Genomic DNA, 18,619 nt, shown 5'->3' with positions numbered 1-18,619 from the left:
CAGAGGCCAGAACTGACCCCCCTCTGCCTGCGCCGGGCACGACACCACAGCGCGCCTGTCGGCAAAGGCAGGGCTTGCTCCCAGCTGACCTAGGACGGGATGCACTGCGGAGGCCTGACCTCCACACAGGCGGCGGGGAGGGGGCGGCGGGGTGGGCGTGTGCGCTCTTACCTGTTCCTCTTCTCCTGGCCTTTCCTCCGCCGGGCCCGCATTTTTGCTCGGAAGAACTCATAGAGGCCGTTCTGCTCCCAGCCTTCACTGTAAGACATGGGCATCCCCTGTATGAACGCAAGCCTCCCTCCCACAGGGAACTTGTGAAAAAGTCACCAGGAATAAGCCCTACCCGACAGGCCTTCCCTCTTTCACTCAGGATGCTAAGCAAGGGCCCAGCAGAGAAAGCACTCGGGTGGTCACTGCCACAGGGCTGCCCTTTCTCAGAGGAGCGACCAGGCCCAGAGGCCAGGCCGCCCGCTGGGAGGTGGAGAGGCTGGATTGCGCTCCCAGCGCTTCGTGGCTCCCATGCCTTTCCATGCTGGGCTTTCTCCAAATAGTTGAAGAGGGTCTCAGGGTTACTGTAACTGGGGACGAGAGACTCTTGATTTGTAGGCAGATAGGCCTGTGGCCCCAAACAGAGCAGGAGACGATTTTAACTGAAGCGAGGAGGCCGCTGGGGGAGGGGATCCTGAGGTAAACTCTTGTTCTGATGTCTCTAACGTGGTAAAAGCCTTTTATCGAGGGCCACTCTATGCGTGGCACACATCACGCAAGCTGGGGGAGAAATGGCATCTCCTAACCACATTTTCTCACCTGGGCCTCACACCACCCTGGGCGGAAGGTGGGACTGTCCGGAGTCTTTCTTGTGAAGCAAACTGGGGAAGACAGGCCAGGAGAGGGGCCAGGGGCCTCCCCTCCCATCACCAGCCCCAGCGCCTCGTCTCCCGCAGCCCCGTACCTGTTCCTGGGTCTGTCGTGTGAGGGAGGGCTGTAAAAGGCCTCCACGGCCGCCAGCAGCCTCTCACTGGGTGGCATGGGGGGTGGGAGGCGGATGTCTTTAGGATCCAAAGGCTTGTACTCGTGGTCTTCCAGCTGCAGTGGAGAACACAGCCGTCACTGCTCCCTGCTGGAGCCCATGCAGGGAACTGCGGGGGCTGGGGCACCGGAGAGCCGGGGGCGGGACACAGTTGCCCTGCGCATCAGAGTGCCTCACCCGGCCCTTCCTGGGAAACCCCACCCTCCTGGAGGGTTTGGCCACACCAATACTTCAATTCCTAAATGGGGTGGTTGAGGGCTCCATGGAAGTCGATAGAAGCTACAGAATTCTCTCTCTACAAAATGCAGAGAAGACATGGCCCCCAAGCTCAGGTAGAGGGAAGACCCCTGTTAATAAACCGACACGCCATGGATCCCAGACGCCCTCCCCTGCCAACCACCGCCCTGTGCCCAGGCGCCTACCCCAGGGACCCCGCTATGTGCCCCTGTCTCTGCTCCAGCTCCTACCCCGAGGGCAGCCCCGCTGGCCCCTCTGCCTCTGACTCCCCTTGCTGCCCCAGCGTGACCTGTCTCAACTTCCAGTACGCTAGTGTCTCAGAGGGGACGGGGAGCGGCAGTGACCAGTACAGCCAGCGTGACCCTCAGAGCGCCCTGAGCCCCAGCCCTGGCTCCCTTCTGACCCCCTCTCCTGCCTTGCTCACCTTGCTCAACTGGAGACCACCCCTTTTCTGAGAAACCCCTGTCATCAGCCCCTGGGCAAGGTGGCTTCCAAAGGCCAGGATCAAGAGGACCTGCACCTCAGGCCCAGCCCAGCCCAGCCCAGCCCACTCTGAGCAGCTACCAAGCTTGCAGCCCCAGGAGGGAGGCTTGGAGGGAGCAGAGGGGGACACGGGCCTTGCTCGCAGCCACACGGGAGCACGCGAAGCGGTGTTGCTGGCTCAGGCACATCCTCTCTGACTACTGGTCAGGCTCACTGGGGTGCGGGAAACGACAGGGGCAGGGGCCCTGGGAAGCAGTGTTTTGTAGCCAATCGGGAAAAGGGTTCCACCTGTGAACTTTCCACGTGGAGACCAAGCATTCAAGGCTAAGCTTGGCACTCAACTCGGCAACATTACCTTCACGAGGGGGGCCATCAGCCCGGCAGGGAGATCAAAGTAGGGCACATTGGGGACCAGGCTGGGGTCGTCGTGGTTGATGTGGGGAGGGCCCTGTCGCCGCATATGAGGGGGCTGCCCGTTGAAGCCGTGGGGAGGAGGGCCGAAGTCAGGGTGCTGGGGCCCACCCCAAGGCGGGTGCTCGTTGATCCCAGGGTGAGGCATGCGGTGGCCGGGATGGTGGTGAGGGGGTCCCATCTCTGCAAAACAGAAACTTGACTCAGGCCTGCCGCAAAGTCGAGAGCTGGGCAACGCCAACAGCCCGGTCGAGCTCTCCAGGGTAATAAGCGCAGTGGAAAGGGGCTCAGAGTGGGGCAAGGATGCCCACATCCACTTCCTGGGCAGCCCTGCCCAGCACCAACCCTCCAGCTGCTTCATTCACTGCTCGGGGCCACAAAGCAACGGGGGAGGAGCCGGGGCTCAGAGTGGCCTGTCCTGCACCCAGAGCAGCACCTGACAGACCTCATGGGTGAAAGAAAGAACCACAAGGGAAATCACATAACCTTCAAACAGCCATGTTATGAGCCAAACTGTGTCCCCAGTACCTGAGAATGTGACTGCATTTGGGAATGGAGCCTGTAATGAGATGACTACTTTAGATGAGGTCCTATGAGTGGGCCCTGATCCAATACTGATGTCTTTCTAAGAAATGGAGATTAAGACACAGACACACAGAGAAGACCATGGGAAGACACAGGGAGAGGACAGGCATCTACAAGCCACGGGGAGAGGCCTCAGTAGAAACCAACCCCGCTGACACCTTGATCTCGGACCTCCAGCCTCCAGAACTAAGTGCCAGAGAAGAATTCCCTGTTGTTGGAGACACCCAGTCCATGGTACTTTGTTACAGCAGCCCCAAGACACTCACAACAAGTAAGAAACCTGCTACTGGTCTCCAAGCTCAATTTACAGTCAAGAATGGATTTGAGGATAAAGATTGAAGAGTAGGAAAGTTGAAATGAAATTTTTTACAAAACACAAGATCGAGAAAACTAAAGATTCTTCAAAAAGAAAACAGAACACCTGACGAAAACAGCAAGACAAGGAGCAGGGAATGGTACAAGCGCTGCCGGGCCTGGACTCAGTGGCTCGCTCACTGCCTGTCTGCCCGCCGTGGGGACTAGGGAGTTCCTTTTCCTTTCGGAACCCCATCGTCCTTCCTCTTCTGCGAGACACAGGGCCTCACACCTCAACAGCTGGCCTGGTGCCTGGCGGGTGCCCACACTAGGGTCGCCGGTCTGCCCTCCTCTCCCCACCTTCCTGAGGGACCGAGCTGGGCTCCTCTGTCACCCTATGACCCTCCGCCTGTCACCCTGGCTCAGGGCACACCAGGCCACACGGCAGGACCGCCAGCAGTGCCACCAGCCCGCTCAGAAGGCCGATTCGTCAGGCGCCTCTTCCAGGCCCTGCCGGCGAGTGACCTGACCTTCTCAGGGATCACAGGGCAGGAGAGGGACGTGATCCCTGGCCCGAGGACGGTGCCCCCGAGGGCGACCTCGCACTCACCAGCTTGGAAGTCCCCCTGAGGGTAGTCAAAGCGGTGAGGGTAGGGTGGCCGCTCGAAGGGGTGCCGAGGCGGGAAGTCGTCCTGCATGAAGCGGGGCGGGAAGCGGTTGAAGTTGTGTGGGTGTGGCGGCTGGCTGAACTGCGGGTGCTGCTGGTGGGGTGGGAAGGGCCCGCGGAAGTGTGGCGGCCGCTGCATGCGGAAGGGCGGCTCGCGCTGGCCTCCGCCCCAGGGCGGCTGCTCGTGCTGGCTGTTCCACGGGCCCTCGAACTGGTTGTTCCAGTTGGGGTCGGGCTGGCTGTTCCAGGGGGCGTCGCGCTGGCCATTCCAGCCGGGGTCCCCACGCTGCTCGCCCCACATTCCCTCGTGGCTGTTGTTCCAGGGCGGGCAGTGGGGCGGCCCACCCTGGTGGTGTGGGTAGGGGGGCTGCTCGGGAGGCTGCAAGGCAAAGAGCGGACGTGAGACCCGGCCTGCACTGGGCACGCGAGGCACCCAGCAGGCACCTGCTGACCTGTCTCCGGCGGTGGAGGCGGCCCAGCCCCGAGCCCAGCACCCCCTGGAGCTGCAGGCCTACAGCCCGGCTGGGCGCTGCCACCTTCACTCTGACGTGTGCAGCGGGTGCTGTGGTGCCCGCCTGTCCCCCAGGCCCAGACTCTCAAATGCTGCACCTGCATCTGGGCTGGGGAGCAACCCCCAACCCCATGCCTGACAGAAGCTGGGGAACGAACACCAGCCCACGAGCCCCTCAGTGGGACAGTGCAGGGGTGCGGCCCCACCACTCCCAGGGCACAGAGGCCGAGCCGCAGGGCCCACGGCAGAGCCCGCCCTGACGACACCCCGTCCCTGCCCGTTCTCCCTTCCCTGTCACTTCTCTCCCCTACGCTGCCTGCTGGGGTCACCTGCCCTCTCACATCCTTATCTCAGAGTCTGCTCTGTTACCAGGAAATGGCTTTCTGTAAGCTGAAGACCATAAGCTCTGGAGCTTGCCCAGCTGCTGCTTTGAAGACTTAAAGAGCCAGGACTGCAACCCAAACTCAGGGCCAGGGTGGCCTGCGCCTGGGTGAGGCTGCCCAGAGGGCCACCTCTAGGGTCAGGGCTGGGGGGCTCCGCTGACCACAAGCACAGGGAGGCCGGCCCCGGCCGCCACATCCTCAGGTTTTCAAGAGAAGCCAAGAAGCCAGATTTTCAATATGGCACCTGTGGTTTCTTACTGTGGACTGTGGGTGCACTGCTGGCCTTCAGTGAGGGAGCCCCACCGTTGTGAGCCTAACCTGCCGGTCCCCAAAAAGACTGAGCCGGGAGACACTAGGGGCATCTGTTTCCACACCAACAAAATGGGGAGAAGTGCCCCCGCATCAGAGGGCACCCAGCACTGCAGGGCTCACAGCAGGCACCCAGAGGCGGGAGCTGTCTTTGTGGGGATGCCCCATCTTTTGTGATGTTAAATCTCTTGTCCGGAAGCTGAGGGTGGGCTGGGGGGACTCACAGCCATGACCCTGCACTTGTCAGCCCAGAACTGTCTCCCTTACGCCCCCTCCACACAGGGTCAACCAGGGAGGGCCACACCCACCATGCCTGGTCGAGAGGCAAGTGGACACCCAGAGCTAGACCTGATTGCTCTAACCAGGTCCAGTGGCCAGAGAGCAAGCTGCGGGGTGTTTTCCAGTCATGTTATGCTGGATGAGAATGACCCCTGCCCTGGCCTAGAAGTTTCTGACTCCAGGGAACCTGGAGGGAGGGAAGAACAGACCAGCATCCCAGACCCAGAAAATGCTGCTAGCCTGGTATTTCTGACCTTTCCTTTCCTTACGAAAGCACCATGTTCTTTCTAGGGTGATGAGATGTTGACACTGCTGGTCAAATGAGTTAAAGAGGGAAGGAAACAAATCGCCTTGAGTTAAAGAGGGAAGGAATGAGTTAAAGAGGGTCAAATGAGTTAAAGAGGGAAGGAAACAAATCGCCTTGCTGTACTTCATGGTGTGAAACTTCTCAGCACTCACAGGAAAATGGGGACCTGTGTTACGGAGAAGCCCAGGTAACCAAAGCTCCCGGGAAGGATGTAAAGGCCCAACTTTCTTCCCCAGCTCAGTCCCAATACTTCGGGAAGACTATCACCTTCTTGCCAGCACCCCCAAACCCCAGGCCCTGCTGCAGAACCTCGTTGCCCAGGGAGCCGCTAAAAGCCCATCAACCCGCACAGCGGCCATCACCCACCTGCCTGCCATCCAGCTGAACCCAAGTGTGCCCCACCTGCCCCTGCAACGAGTTCTAAGAGATACCTGCTGTTGTCCCCAAGGAGCAACGGGGTGAGGCTGGTCAAACCACGGGGGCTTGTTAGGTGGGATCTGGTCATGGGGCCCAGGGCCCCGGGGGCCGGTGGCGGCAGGGTCCTGGACCCCTCCTGAGGCGTCGTACTCGGAAGAGCCGGGTATCTGGATGGGTGGCTTGTTGTCATCTAGAACCAGGCAAAAAAGCACTCAGAGATGGTGGCAGCAGGAGGCCCCAACCGAAATGATCTTCAGCAAGCACCCAGGGCCAACCCAGGCTGGGCTTACTGCCTAATAAACCCTTGCTTCTTGACCCCACTGAAAACTGCCATTGCCTCCGGGAAGGCAACATGGAGAGACCTGACCTTGGCCAGGATACGCACCTCTCTCCTTTGAACCCTTTACAATAAGTATCCTACTTATTGATCGATAAGCCATATTGATTTTAGTTTGCTCAAGAATTTTTATCAATTTAAAAAAAAATTTTATTTAATTTTTGGCTGCATTGGGTCTTCGTTGCTGCGCGCAGGCTTTCTCTAGTTGCAGCGAGTGGGGGCTACTCTTCGTTGCGGTGCGCGGGCTTCTCATTGCGGTGGCTTCACTTGTTGCGGAGCACGGGCTCTAGGCGCACGGGCTTCAGTAGTTGTGGCACACGGGTTCAGTAGTTGTGGCTTGCAGGCTCTAGAGCGCAGGCTCAGTAGTTGTGGTGCACAGGCTTAGCTGCTACGTGGCACGTGGGGTCTTCCCAGACCAGGGCTCGAACCCGTGTGCCCTGCATTGGCAGGTGGATTCTTAACCACTGCGCCACCAGGGAAGCCCCTATCATCACTTTATTAAGTACCCTTTTTGCATCTAGTTGAAAGATTTCTTCCCATCTGATCTGTTATTTCGTTAGATTTTCTGGTATTAAACCATCCTTATATATTCCTGAGACATATCCTATTTGGTCATGACATATCTTTTAAATACTGTGCTAGACTTCACCTGCTAAGACTTCATTGGGTTGGCCAAAAAATGCCTTCAGTTTTTAAGTAAAAATAAAAGACACGTTTTTCATTTTCACCAAGAACTTTATTGAACAACGTATTCACCCTTTTGTTCCACTACCTCCTGCCATTTTTCAGGCAACTTCATAATTCCATCTTCCCAAAACTTTTTTTTTTTTTTAATAAGGAAGTTTTAAATTATTTATTTATTTATTTTTGGCTGTGTTGGGTCTTCGTTTCTGTGCGAGGGCTTTCTCTAGTTGCGGCAAGCGGGGGCCACTCTTCATCGCAGTGTGTGGGCCTCTCACTAGCGTGGCCTCTCTTGTTGCGGAGCACAGGCTCCAGACGTGCAGGCTCAGTAGTTGTGGCTCACGGGCCTAGTTGCTCCGCGGCATGTGGGATCTTCCCAGACCAGGGCTCGAACCCGTGTCCCCTGCATTGGCAGGCAGACTCCCAACCACTGCGCCACCAGGGAAGCCCTCCAAAACTTTTTATCTTTTTGAGCAAAGGACTGTTCCAGGTGCCTTTTACAGTGTTCCAGGGAATTGAAAATTTTTCCATTAAGAGAATTTTGTAAAGACCGAAATAAATGGAAATCCGAAGGTGCAATGTCTGGTGAATACAGCAGATGAAGCAGAACTTCCCAGCCAAACTATAACAGTTTTTGCCTGGTCATCAAAGAAGCATGCAGTCTTGCGTTATTCTGTTGACTAACTCTGGACGCTTTTTGTCGAGTGCTGCTTTCATTTGGTCTAACTGGGAGCAGTACTTGTTGGAATTAATCGTTTGGTTTTCTGGAAGGAGCTCATAGTAGAGGACTCCCTTCCAATCCCACCATATACACGTCACCTTCTTTGAATGAAGACTGGCCTTTGGTGTGGTTGGTGGTGGTTCATTTCACTTGCCCCACGATCTCTTCCATTCCACATTATTGTACAATATCTACTTTTCATCGCCCATCACAATTTGTTTTAAAAACGGAATGTTTTCATTATGTTTAAGTAGAGAATCGCATGCGGAAATACGGTCAAGAAGGTTTTTTCACTTAACTTATGTGGAACCCAAACATCAAAGAGATTAACATAACCAAGTTGGTGCAAATGATTTTCAGCACTTGATTTGGATATTCTGAGTATGTCACCTATCTCCCGCATGGTATAATGTCGATTGTTCTCAATTAATGTCTTAATCTGATCTTTATCAACTTCAACTGGCCTACCCGATGGTGGAGCACCGTTGAGCGAGATATCTCCAGCACGAAATTTTGCAAACCACCTTTGACACGTTTTGATCAGTCACAGCACCTTCTCTATACACTGCACAAATCTTTTTTTGCATTTCGGTTGCGTTTTTACCTTTCTTGAAATGATAAACCATAATATGCTGAAAATGTTCCTTTTTTTTTTTTTTCTATCTTCAGTATTAAACTGGCTACACAAAAATTCACCAATTTTGATGTTTTTTTTTAAATGCACACTGATATGACAGCTGTCACATACAATCTAACAAAATTAAAGACAACTTAGTGCTATTAGAGCCATCTTATGGAAAAAAACGAACGAACTTTTGGCCAACCCAATATTTCCTATTTCTTCATCTTTGCTCAGAAGTGACACTGGGTTACATTTTTCTTTCTTTCCCTGTCCATGTCTATCTGGTGTCAGTTATCCTAGCCTCGAAAAATGACTTGGAGAGCTTTCCTCTCCATTCCCTGGGATGGTTTGTACAGGAGAACTGTCTCAGTTGTAAGGGCGTGGTTACACTTACCTGTGAAATTACCTGCCTGGTGCTTGTAAATAGATTAAAATCTGCTCTTCGGATTGGGCCTGAGACTACAGAACCAGATCCCTTCCTGGGGGAGGAGACTGCTTTCCGGAGGCTGCCTCCTGGGGGCAGGTGCTGAGGGAGCCACGTACCAGGCTGGGTGGTTGGCGGGATGGCCGGGGCAGGCGTGGGGGCGGGGGGCGGAGCAGGCGGCGGCGGCGTGGCCTTGACTTCAGCTTCCATTTGCGGCATCTGGATCTGCGGCTGCGGCGGCTGCTGCTGCTGCTGCTGCTGCTGGGCCAGGCTGTTGACAAACTCCTCGTGCTGTGTCTTGAGGGTCTGGATCTGCTGCTGGAAGGCCAGCTGCACCGGCTGGACCACCGAGGAGTACTCATTGATGAGGGTTGCCTGGTGGAGAGCAGGGCAGCCGGCACTCAGGATGTGAGACTCAAGGTCCGAGACCCTCTGGAGCAGCACGGGGACAAATGCCTGGGGAGCACCCAGAAGGTTGGGGTGATGCTGCGGGCAGCAAGGCCCAGGGACCCAGGGCAAGCAGGCGATTGTCACGTAAAACAGTCACCTTGAGCTTGACAACCACAGAGCATCTCAATCTAGCCGGACTTGGTGACGTTTGGTGCTGGGCAGTTTAGAATTCCCTAACGATGGGAATAAGCAAGGACAGCCGTGCCCTGGAGTGCCACGCAGACATTAAAATCCCACCACTGACAAACGTCCTAGGACATGCTCACAGACTGTACTTCTTACTCACTGTATGGCTTTGAGCAAGTCACAACCTCCCCGGAGCCTCAATTTCCTCACCTATAAAACTGGACAATAACGGGACCTACCTCTGAGGACTCGGGGAAAATGCAGTGAAAGGAACTAGGGTGACTCAGTAACCATGAGCTGCTACCGCCAACTCAATAGGAGAAAAGCAGTGAATATCACTGTGGTATGGTGGTATGAGCCCATTTTTATTTATCAATTAAAAAAAGGAGTAAAGCTTAGAAAAAGTCTGAAATGCACTTTCCTCATTTGCCTTTCTGAGCATGAAAGCTTCTCCCCTGTAGGGAGGGTGGCAGTCAGGAGCATCACAGAGGAATCGGTCAACATATAGCTTCTCACATTCAACCAGACCTGTGCAGGAAGACGACATCTTCCGGCCTGGGAAAAGGGGGTGTGAACTGTGCCTTTTACCCAAGCAGCTGTAGATGGGCTAGCAATAACGGCACCACAGGAGAGGTGACCAAGGAGATCCGGCCCTCCTCTCTCTGCTCTGTGACCCCGACCTCTGACAGATGCCCCCTCAGAGACAAGCAGATGTGCACACAGGGGACACCGTGCACAACACGATGACCGTGGCAGCCTAGACTATGCCAGGGTTTCCTCATGCTCCCATCACACCTGGAGGACCAGAGCAAATGGGCCAAAGGCACCCCTGAGAGCAGAGCCTAAACCAGGTAACCTGGTCACAAGCGCACCAGGAAAAGTCTGGTGGGCTCACTGGCTGCTGTGGATGGGGTGGGGGCCCCCGAAGCTGCTCCTCAGACTCCGCCTCCCACCACTCACCACCATCCCAGGGGCACTCCGGGAGTCCAGTTTGGAAAATGCCACCAGGACTGTGAGGTCACCACCCTACTTGTGGTGCCCAGCCCCCTGACTTCAGGGAGCAGCACACACCTGGTACTGGCCGAGCCCCAGGGCCGGGCTCTGTAACTGCTGGATGATGGAGTCGTCAAAGTAGCCGTTCTTCTCCCAGAGCTGCAGGAGCTGGACGTTGGGGAGGAGGGAAAGGCCGTGTCAGGGGGAAAACGAGGGCCACCCCCCCGCCCCCGCCCATCTCCCCCCCACCCACCAGCTGCCCCTCGTACCCGGGCAATCTTCTGCTGCTTGTCCTCCTCCACGGCCAAGAAGCTGGTACAGTAGATGGGTACCACGACCTTCTGCAGGGCGGCCAGCAGCTCCCGGGCCTGCTTGCGCTGGCTGTGAGGGAGAGACCTTCCGCGCGTCAGGGCCCTGGGGCGGGACCCGGCCACGCGCCCGTTACCATCGCGGCTCCAGCCACAGCACCCTCTGCCTTCTTGGGACACGGGCCCCCAACCCGGCTGGGACAAGGGCTGGGCTCCCCACAAGATGGATGGACGGCAGTGGGAGGAGGGAAAGAACACAGCCTGGGGACTTTCAGAGCAAGGCCTCTCGTCCTGGTCCCCTTATCAGTAAGATAACCCTTCTCTCCCAGGGTGGCACGAGGATGGACAGATGCAGGCCTCTGAGAGCCCCAGCTGCCCCCAGAGGCTGAGCTGGGGTTGCTGTAGGTACAGGGCCTTGTCCAGGCAGCCTCGCTCAGCACCGGCACACCCTAGGCACGAGGAAGCCTGGGCTGGGACCCCGCCTTCCACAAGGCAGAGGGAGTGTGCGGGCTGCCAGATGCCTAGGAGCCTGAGGCCTGACAGGGTGAGGCGCCCTCTCGGGGGGCATGCCGCATAAATGAGCGTGGAGGGCCCGCAGCTGCGCAATGCGGTGGCAGAGCCCAGGGAAGAAGGAGGGCAGCTAGAACCCCTCTCAGAGGCGAGCTCACCAGAGGGAGCTCAGAGAGAGCAGCAAGTGCCCGGGGCCGGGAAGCCAGGTTGGGGGAGGGAGGGCAGCCCAGGCAGGAGGACAGGGCGAGCCGCACTGGGCTTCCAGACAGTGAGGCTCAGGAAGCGGGTGGCTGGAGAAGCGCCAGAAACAGGGCTGTCTCTGCAGATCTGCCCTGAGTCAGCGGAGCGGCTGGTGGAGCAGGAGGCAGGCAAGGTTCCAAACAGCTACTTATTTCCCAATGGCAGAGAAATAGGGGAAGGTGATGTAGGGAGCGCGGAGTGACACCAGAACCGCCCACATGGCACACGAAGCGGGGAGGGGCAGGGCCCGGCTGCATGCGGGCAGAAGGCGCAAGACCTGGGTCTGAGTCTGCTGCCCTCACAGGAGCCGTCCCCCAGCCAGCCAAGTTCAAAGACAAATGTGGCAGCCAGTCTTCACAGCTACAGGCTAGCCTTACTAGCACCGTGAGCTTCCCCCTGTCTCTGGCCCAGCCATCTGGTTTCTCGACTTAACGTTTGTCAAAAGGCACCAAAGAGGCCGTGTGGAAGTAAACACCGGCCTGGCCTTAGGAGGGCTTGGGGGTGTGCAGAGGGTTAGCCAGGGGGACCCTATGGGAAGATTCCTGAAGCAGAGCAGAGTCAGGTGACTGGGGTGTGTGTAGATCAGTGAAAGGGAGCTGGCAGCTGACAGAGACACTGAAAAACACCCAGAAACTGCCCTGAGAGCAAGGAGTGAGGGGACAGCGGCCCCAGGTGGGGCGAGGGGTCTGGGGTAGGGGCTGAGGTGGTGGGGGGTGCAGGTGGCTGTCCTCCCGATGGAGGGCTTGTGGCTCAGACCAACCCTCCCCCTGGGTCTTCGGAAGAGTGGTTCCCAGTCCCGGGACAGGCCAGGCTCCTGAGTGTAGAGCATCGGCCGGGAGAGGGAGAAGGAGCAGGAGGGAAGGCGGAGCTGGCAGGGCCCTCACCAGTGGTGCAGCACATCATTGATCAAGTAGATGAGGTGCAGCCGCAGCTCGAAGTGCGCCCCGTCGGCCGTGATGCGGTTCCGGAGGTGGCCCGCCATCAGCTCGCAGTGCGGTGGGGACTTGGCGTTGCTGAACATCCAGTTCTTCCCAGCCTGAAACAGCCAGGGTGGTGGGTGAGTGGGGCTGGGCTCCCCCAGGCCAAAGTGTGTACAGACGCCCGGGAATGTCGGACGGCCTCTGCCTGCCTTCCACCTTTCTTGGTGGGGGAGCCCACGGAAGTGCTCATGCGGGAAGGGGATGCGGAGACGGGGTGCCCCTGGAGCAGCCCTGGCCCAGACTGGCTGCAGGAGCTCCCACCCAGTCAGGAGCACCAGGTTCTGGGAGCACACCCCCACCCCGACCCCGCCCTCACCGAGATGGCATCTTTGGTGCAGGTGTCGATGATGGGCTGCAACAGGTTGTCAAACTCATTCATGTCCAGCTGGGTCTCCTCCAGGAGCTTCTGCATCTGCTGTTCCACCGCGTGGGCCACGGCTGCTGTCACCTGCTCCTAGAAGGCCAAGTGGGACCGAGACTGCGTGAGGAGGGACCCTGGCCCAGGCCCAGCCAGGCTGGCCCATCAGTGCCCTGCCCCCAACACTCACGATCGAAGCCTGAGACACGCATCTGTAAGTCACGGCCGTAACAGGCAGAGCAGGCAGAGGATACAGCCAGACAAGATACAGGGGGAGACAATGTCTCCCCGGAGATGACAGACAGAAAGATTAAGACCCAGAGGAACAAGGAACCTCTGCACATCAATTCACCAAAAAAAGAAAGAAAAACGAGTGGCGGGTGTGAACACGGTATGGAGAGGACAAATATAAACAGTCACCAGTCGCATACAAGCAGAGCAACCTCACGAGCAACCAGGGAGTCCGCAATGAAAACATGACGCCAGATTTCTGCCCGTTAGGCTGGCAAACTGAGATATGGCTGAGACCCGGTGCTGCTGGGGGGACAGGCAGTCAGCCCAGGGCTGGCTGAAGCCAGACTGCCCAGTCTGTGACGAGCTCCGTATGGAAACTGAGGGTAAGCATTCTGGAGTGTTTTGTTTTCAATAATACAACCGTAACTTACATCTTGACTCCAATACTAAAACTGGGGCTGGTGTTTCAGATATCTTTTCATCCATCTTGTGTTTCTGGCAGTTTATCCTATTGTATGTGGCCAAAGTACCAGACTGTGAGGGACTGGGACAAAAGGGTCCTTCCCCACAACAGCTTGGGGTGACCTAACCAGCAGGAGCTGGTGCCGGTGGCGCCAGAGGCCACCGGGCATTCTCTGTCACACAATTTCCAATGTGCAGTCTCACTTGTCGGCACCCACTCCAGCACAACGGGTGTGTGTGTATCAAAGCTCGTGCAGTGACCTCACTGGGATGAGACGCAACCTCCGTGTCCAGCATCGGGGTCAAGCTACACACAACATGGGTGGTGGCAGCATGGAGGGATAATGACCGTCAGGCACCGAGCCCCGGGCAACGGGACATCCCCGTCCTCAGCGCTGACGTCTAACGTTAGCGTCAATGTACAGATACAACAACTGAGGCACAGAGGGTGAGCTTGGGTACCCCGCTCAGGACAAGAGGGGCGGGGGCGGGGGCGGGGACGGAGCCGGCCCGTACCTGTCTGAGGGCCAGCAGGTGCTGCTCCTGCTGCTGCAGGTTCCACTGGCTCTGCTGGATGAGCTCGTCCATGGATGGGGTGCCCTGGGCTGGCGGGATGGGCGCAGCGGGGGCCAGTGGGGGCTGTGGCAGCGGTGGCAGGGCTGTTGCCGCTTCCAGCTCTGGGGCCTGCTGCTTGCAGATGACTGGCAGGAGAGAGGAGAGGTGGCCCCTGTGAGGATGTGGCTGGGGTCCAGGTATCCCCTTGGCCGCCTCCTGGGCAGCTCTGAGTCCCGGGGGCTCCTCTCCCTATACTCACCACCCAGAAGAGGACCCCTGCGACGTGCCGCAGCCACGCGTGCCTTGTATCATGGGGCCTAGCCCCGGACCCTTTCTGCCTTCCTGCTCGTCCTCTCCTCGGAGACCTTTGGGACCGTCATCTCACCACTCACTAGCCAACACTGTCCAGCCTTGCCCACTGTCCTTCGGCCCAGAGGAAGCCTCAGCCCACCCCCTCCACCTTCTCCACACCTCGCCTGGGCCTGAAGAAACAGCCCCTCCCCAAGGAAGTCTCTCAACCCCCAGCAACCTCGGCAGCTATTTCTAACGCCTGCTGTCCCCCAGTCTACTCTTGCCTTTCGAGACAGCAAAGCCACCGGACCTCTGGATGGCGACCAGCAATCCCACGCACCTGCAGCCCTACGGCAGGAGCACGGCAGCACCCGACACATGCTGTGGCCTCCCTACACCCCACCCTTTGCCTTCCTTCCACTGACTCTATTCCTCTGTATTCAAGGGTCAATCCATATTGAGGCGACGTGGGATGCCCTATCCTGCTAGCAGGAGACTGCGTTGGGCGGGTGCAGGCCCCAAACCTCGCCAGATGGGACGGGAGGGGAGGACTTGGGGAAGGGTCCCTGGACAAGATGGCCTCCCCCTCTGCATTTGGGCCTCGGCTGGTCTGAGCGTGCTGGAGCCCTTCTGAGTCCCACTCTAAGGGGGCCCAGCCTTTGGACAAAGCCATAGAAAGGATGGTGGGGTGCAGGGTGTCATCCAGGGCCCACCACTGCTTAGGTCTGAGGCAGGCCTTCACCAAAGGCACCTTATGGGACCATCCCCACCCCCTGACTTGCGCTCTGGATCCCACCCTCCCAGGGACGCTGCTTTAGGAAATGTGTCCTCTCGCTCTCCTTCCTTCATTTTCTCTCTTTACTGACTGCCCCAGCAACATCTAAACACACCCGAGTCTTCGATCTTTAAAAGCTCCCTCTTCATCCATGCCCCGCTCTCAACAATTTTACAGCCAAGATTCATCTTCAATTCTTCATCTCCCCTTCATCTCAACCCACGGAGGTCTGGCTCCGCCCCCCCCCACCCCCAAAGCCACTGCGGTCATCCCCACTCAGCCTGATGGCCCCGTCTCAGCTCCTTGTCTCACGTGGCCGGTGTGGCCATCCCCTTGGCCCCTTCTTCCTCTATCCGACTCTCACATACTGAGATGCCAGGTGTGAGAATTAAGCCCCCTCCTCTGAGCAAGGCCCCAGGAGAACATGACATCTTCCTGTGGCTGCAGTTACAAAGTGCACTCTACGACCCCTAAATCTATCATCGCCACCCTGGATTCCTCAAGCTTTGGGTCTAATTGCAGACCAAATAGCCACTGCTTTCCACAGGCACCTCAAACAGGCATGGGTTCCCTCTCACCCTGCGTTCCACCCCCTCCAAAGCTCCCCTTCTGATCCGTGGCTGGCACAGCTACGCCCACATACCTGAGCCAGAAATGAGAAGGTTCATGCACCTTTCTCTCCCTCGCACTTCACACTAACAAGCTGCCCCACACAGTCAAGTCACCCTCCTAGATCACACGCCAATCTATCTGTGTCCTGCCATCACCGCCATGACTCTGCTGTCACCTGCATCAACCTGGGAACTGGTTTCCCTGCATCCAGTCCTGCCCCCTCCTCCCCTTCTCTACTCTGCGGCTGTAGTGCCGCTGCTCAAAGTGTGGTCCAAGGGCCAGCCCCAGGTGACGCCAAGACTAGACAAGCACAGAAATGGCGAGGGAGTGTTTTGGCACTTTTACAGGAATTTGATGTTTCATGGTTCACGTTTTTTTCCCTCATTTTCTTCTTTTCTTTGCTGTGCCACGTGACTTTCTGGATCTTAGTTCCCTGAGCAGGGATCGAACCTGGGCCCCGGCAGTGAAAGTGCCAAGTCCTAACCACTGGACCGCCAGGGAACTCCCATCATTGTTCACATTTTTATTGTACTTTGCCAAACTGTACTTTTTGCAACAGATCAGAAAAAAACAAAAACCAGTCCTTCACCAGAGTCTGTGAGGCGCCAACCTCAAGCGGTCCCAGGACTCAGTCTTCTCAAACCACCAGGGTGAAGGGCTGGCTACAGAGTGGCTAGCCCTGCTCCAGAACACAGTCCTGAAACCCTTCTAGAGCTTCCCCAAAGCTTCCAGAATTCCTAAGTCCTTGGTAAGCCAGCCCTCCCTGCTGTGCACCCTCATTTCTGGCTGCTCCAAGAATCCCTCCTTCTCTGGGCTTCAGGCACCCTGAGCTTTTGTCCCCTCGCCTCCCCAGCCCCTCCTAAGGCTCGTTCCTCCATCCGAACACTCTTGGCTCCTCAGTTTCCGTGTGTCTAACTCTGATACGGACTTTAATGGCAATGGAGATATTCTTACCTGCAGAAAGCATTTCCTGAGCCCCCATCTTCCCCTGCTAGAAACACCCCAACTTCCCCCCATTATGGCACCAAGTCCCAAGCAGCCCCCGATTTCTGACTTTTAGGGTGGGAGTGGGCTCCCCTCGCAGGGGAAGCAGCTCTCACCTCATGGTCACTCGAACCCAAACACCATCCTCCCCTGCCAAGTTATGCCACCCGCATCAATATCCAACTGGCGCTTCAGTTCACAGATTCTACCCCTGAAGCCCACCTGTCCCCAAGCCCACTCCCTTTTACTCAACTCGCCGACTCAATTCAGACTTTACCACCAACTGCCAGCCTCACTGGTCCCAGCCTCCACTCACGCTCCCTCTAGCCTGTCCTCCACACAGGCCACACAAACCCGACCCACCTCTCCCTTGTTTCAACCTCCCTTGTGGCTTCCCACTGCCTACAGCAGAGGTTTTAAAGTTGACATGCTGGGGCTAAGGAACGGTTGCTCCAGAAACACATAAATGGGTACATTTTGCCTACAGTTTCAGGCAACAGATCTTCCCCACCCTCATCTCAAACCTTAAACAGGCACCAGAAGAACCCCTGGATTAAGGAAGAAAACCCAAACTTTCCCCTGGAAACTTTCCCACTCCAGATCAACCCCCTCCCCCATCTACACACATCTACACTCCAGCCATGCTAGGCCTCTTATGATTCCTCTCCCGGCTCTCAAAACACACTGTGCTTGTTCAAGCCACTGTACCTTTGCTATGTCTTACAAACTATCGATCACCTACTACCTGCTACCTATTAGGCACAACACTGACCCAAACAAGGTCTGGTTGGCCTCAGGGAGCTTGCAGTCCAGGGAGCATTCACCTTTCAATGTCCACCTACTTGGCAATCTGAAACACAACGTTATCTAGAAGCTAGGAATTTGCTACTGAACAATACAGATGTGAACTCAGGGACTATTTATCTGTTATTCAAAGACCACCTAGAATAACTGAGCTCATCTTAAATTCTGTTAATTTCAAGCCGGAACCTTGAAGCCCAAACCAGTGAACATAAACAGCTGCAAAGAACTAAAGCCCACAGAACAATTAGTTTTGATCTGGACTCCAACCATCTGAAATGCACAAAAACCTTGCTGGACCCACAGAGAGCCCGCAAAGGGGGCTGGACGGTACCTGCCAGGAGGGTCCCACCCACTCCGGCTTCTATCACTTCTTCCCTGTAAAACACCGAAGCAGTCACTCTACTCGCTGATCTCAGTCATCATGTTTGCAAAACAACAGAAATCCCTGATCCGGAGCCCAGAAGGAGAATCGATAACCTCGTTCTCCATGACACTCGGACCCTGCAGCCGCAGGGCTCTGGGAACAGCCGAAGGAATCGTGAAGGCCCAACTAACCCATTTTCACAGAGAAATAGCATGCGACCTAAAAGAAGGCGTTTTGTGGCAGAGCCCGAAATGGAACCAGAGAAAGGATTCGCTCGAGGGGGCGGCCTGAGAGCTGGAGAGGACTCACGCTGCTGCTGCTCTAGAGCCAACTTGCACTTGTAGTAACTGTAGAACTCGCCTCCGAACAGAAACGAGAATTTCGGGTTGTCCTTCTGCTTCTCCATCGTCATCTTTTCAAACTCGGGCCCGTTCCGAGCCACGAACTGGGCCAGCTTGTCGATGACATTTCGGAGTTCCTGGTCTGGAAGACGGAGAAAAGGCCACGCGGGGCGTCAGCGAGGACCGCCCAAATCCTGGGGCCCTGGCTTCCTAGCCCGCGTCCGCGGGGCCGGGGTCCCTAGGGGTGGGCCCAGGAGAAGCCGCCCTTGTACGGGTCCCGATAGGGGCCAGAAGCGCTCCGGGAATGCGGGGACCCGCGGGAGAGGCCGCAGGCGAACCCGGGAGGCCGAGCCCCGCCCCCTCCTAGGCCCGGGGACCCCGGAAGGCGGGGCGGGTCAACAGGGGATTCCGGGGAGAGAGAAACGGCCCCCGAGCCCGGGCTGGGCCTCACCATCGGGCGGCAGCGGCATCTCCATGGCTCCGGCCGCGGGGAACGTCCTCCGGCGCCTCACGATCGCCCACCAGGGCCGTCTG

At 57.0% G+C, this 18,619-nt stretch overlaps 1 protein-coding gene across 6 annotated transcripts in view; it reads right to left on the bottom strand.

Annotated features, from left to right (window-relative positions):
* Positions 1-18,619, bottom strand: part of LOC118892348 (calcium homeostasis endoplasmic reticulum protein) — a 21,578-nt gene extending 2,959 nt beyond the window's left edge. For 3 of the 6 annotated variants that reach the window (XR_005019292.1, XM_036846923.1, XM_036846924.1), the window contains exons 1-13: positions 18,537-18,619; positions 18,054-18,227; positions 13,876-14,060; positions 12,622-12,759; positions 12,210-12,361; positions 10,537-10,681; positions 10,346-10,435; positions 8,818-9,154; positions 5,928-6,103; positions 3,651-4,086; positions 2,106-2,344; positions 953-1,086; positions 172-258 (exon numbers count right to left, since the gene is read on the bottom strand). Coding sequence is in view for 5 of the 6 variants with exons in the window: in XM_036846923.1 (XP_036702818.1) it covers positions 172-258; positions 953-1,086; positions 2,106-2,344; positions 3,651-4,086; positions 5,928-6,103; positions 8,818-9,154; positions 10,346-10,435; positions 10,537-10,681; positions 12,210-12,361; positions 12,622-12,759; positions 13,876-14,060; positions 18,054-18,227; positions 18,537-18,561 (2,318 nt within the window). In the remaining variant the exon portion in view is untranslated. The remainder of the gene's footprint in view (positions 1-171; positions 259-952; positions 1,087-2,105; positions 2,345-3,650; positions 4,087-5,927; positions 6,104-8,817; positions 9,155-10,345; positions 10,436-10,536; positions 10,682-12,209; positions 12,362-12,621; positions 12,760-13,875; positions 14,061-18,053; positions 18,228-18,536) is intronic. The other 3 variants (XM_036846926.1, XM_036846925.1, XM_036846927.1) reach the window with 3 other exon arrangements.

Source organism: Balaenoptera musculus, chromosome 3 (genome assembly GCF_009873245.2).
Source record: "Balaenoptera musculus isolate JJ_BM4_2016_0621 chromosome 3, mBalMus1.pri.v3, whole genome shotgun sequence".
Lineage (NCBI taxonomy): Eukaryota > Metazoa > Chordata > Mammalia > Artiodactyla > Balaenopteridae > Balaenoptera > Balaenoptera musculus.
Note: the sequence above shows the minus strand (reverse complement) of the source record. Positions and strands in the feature narration are given on the sequence as shown.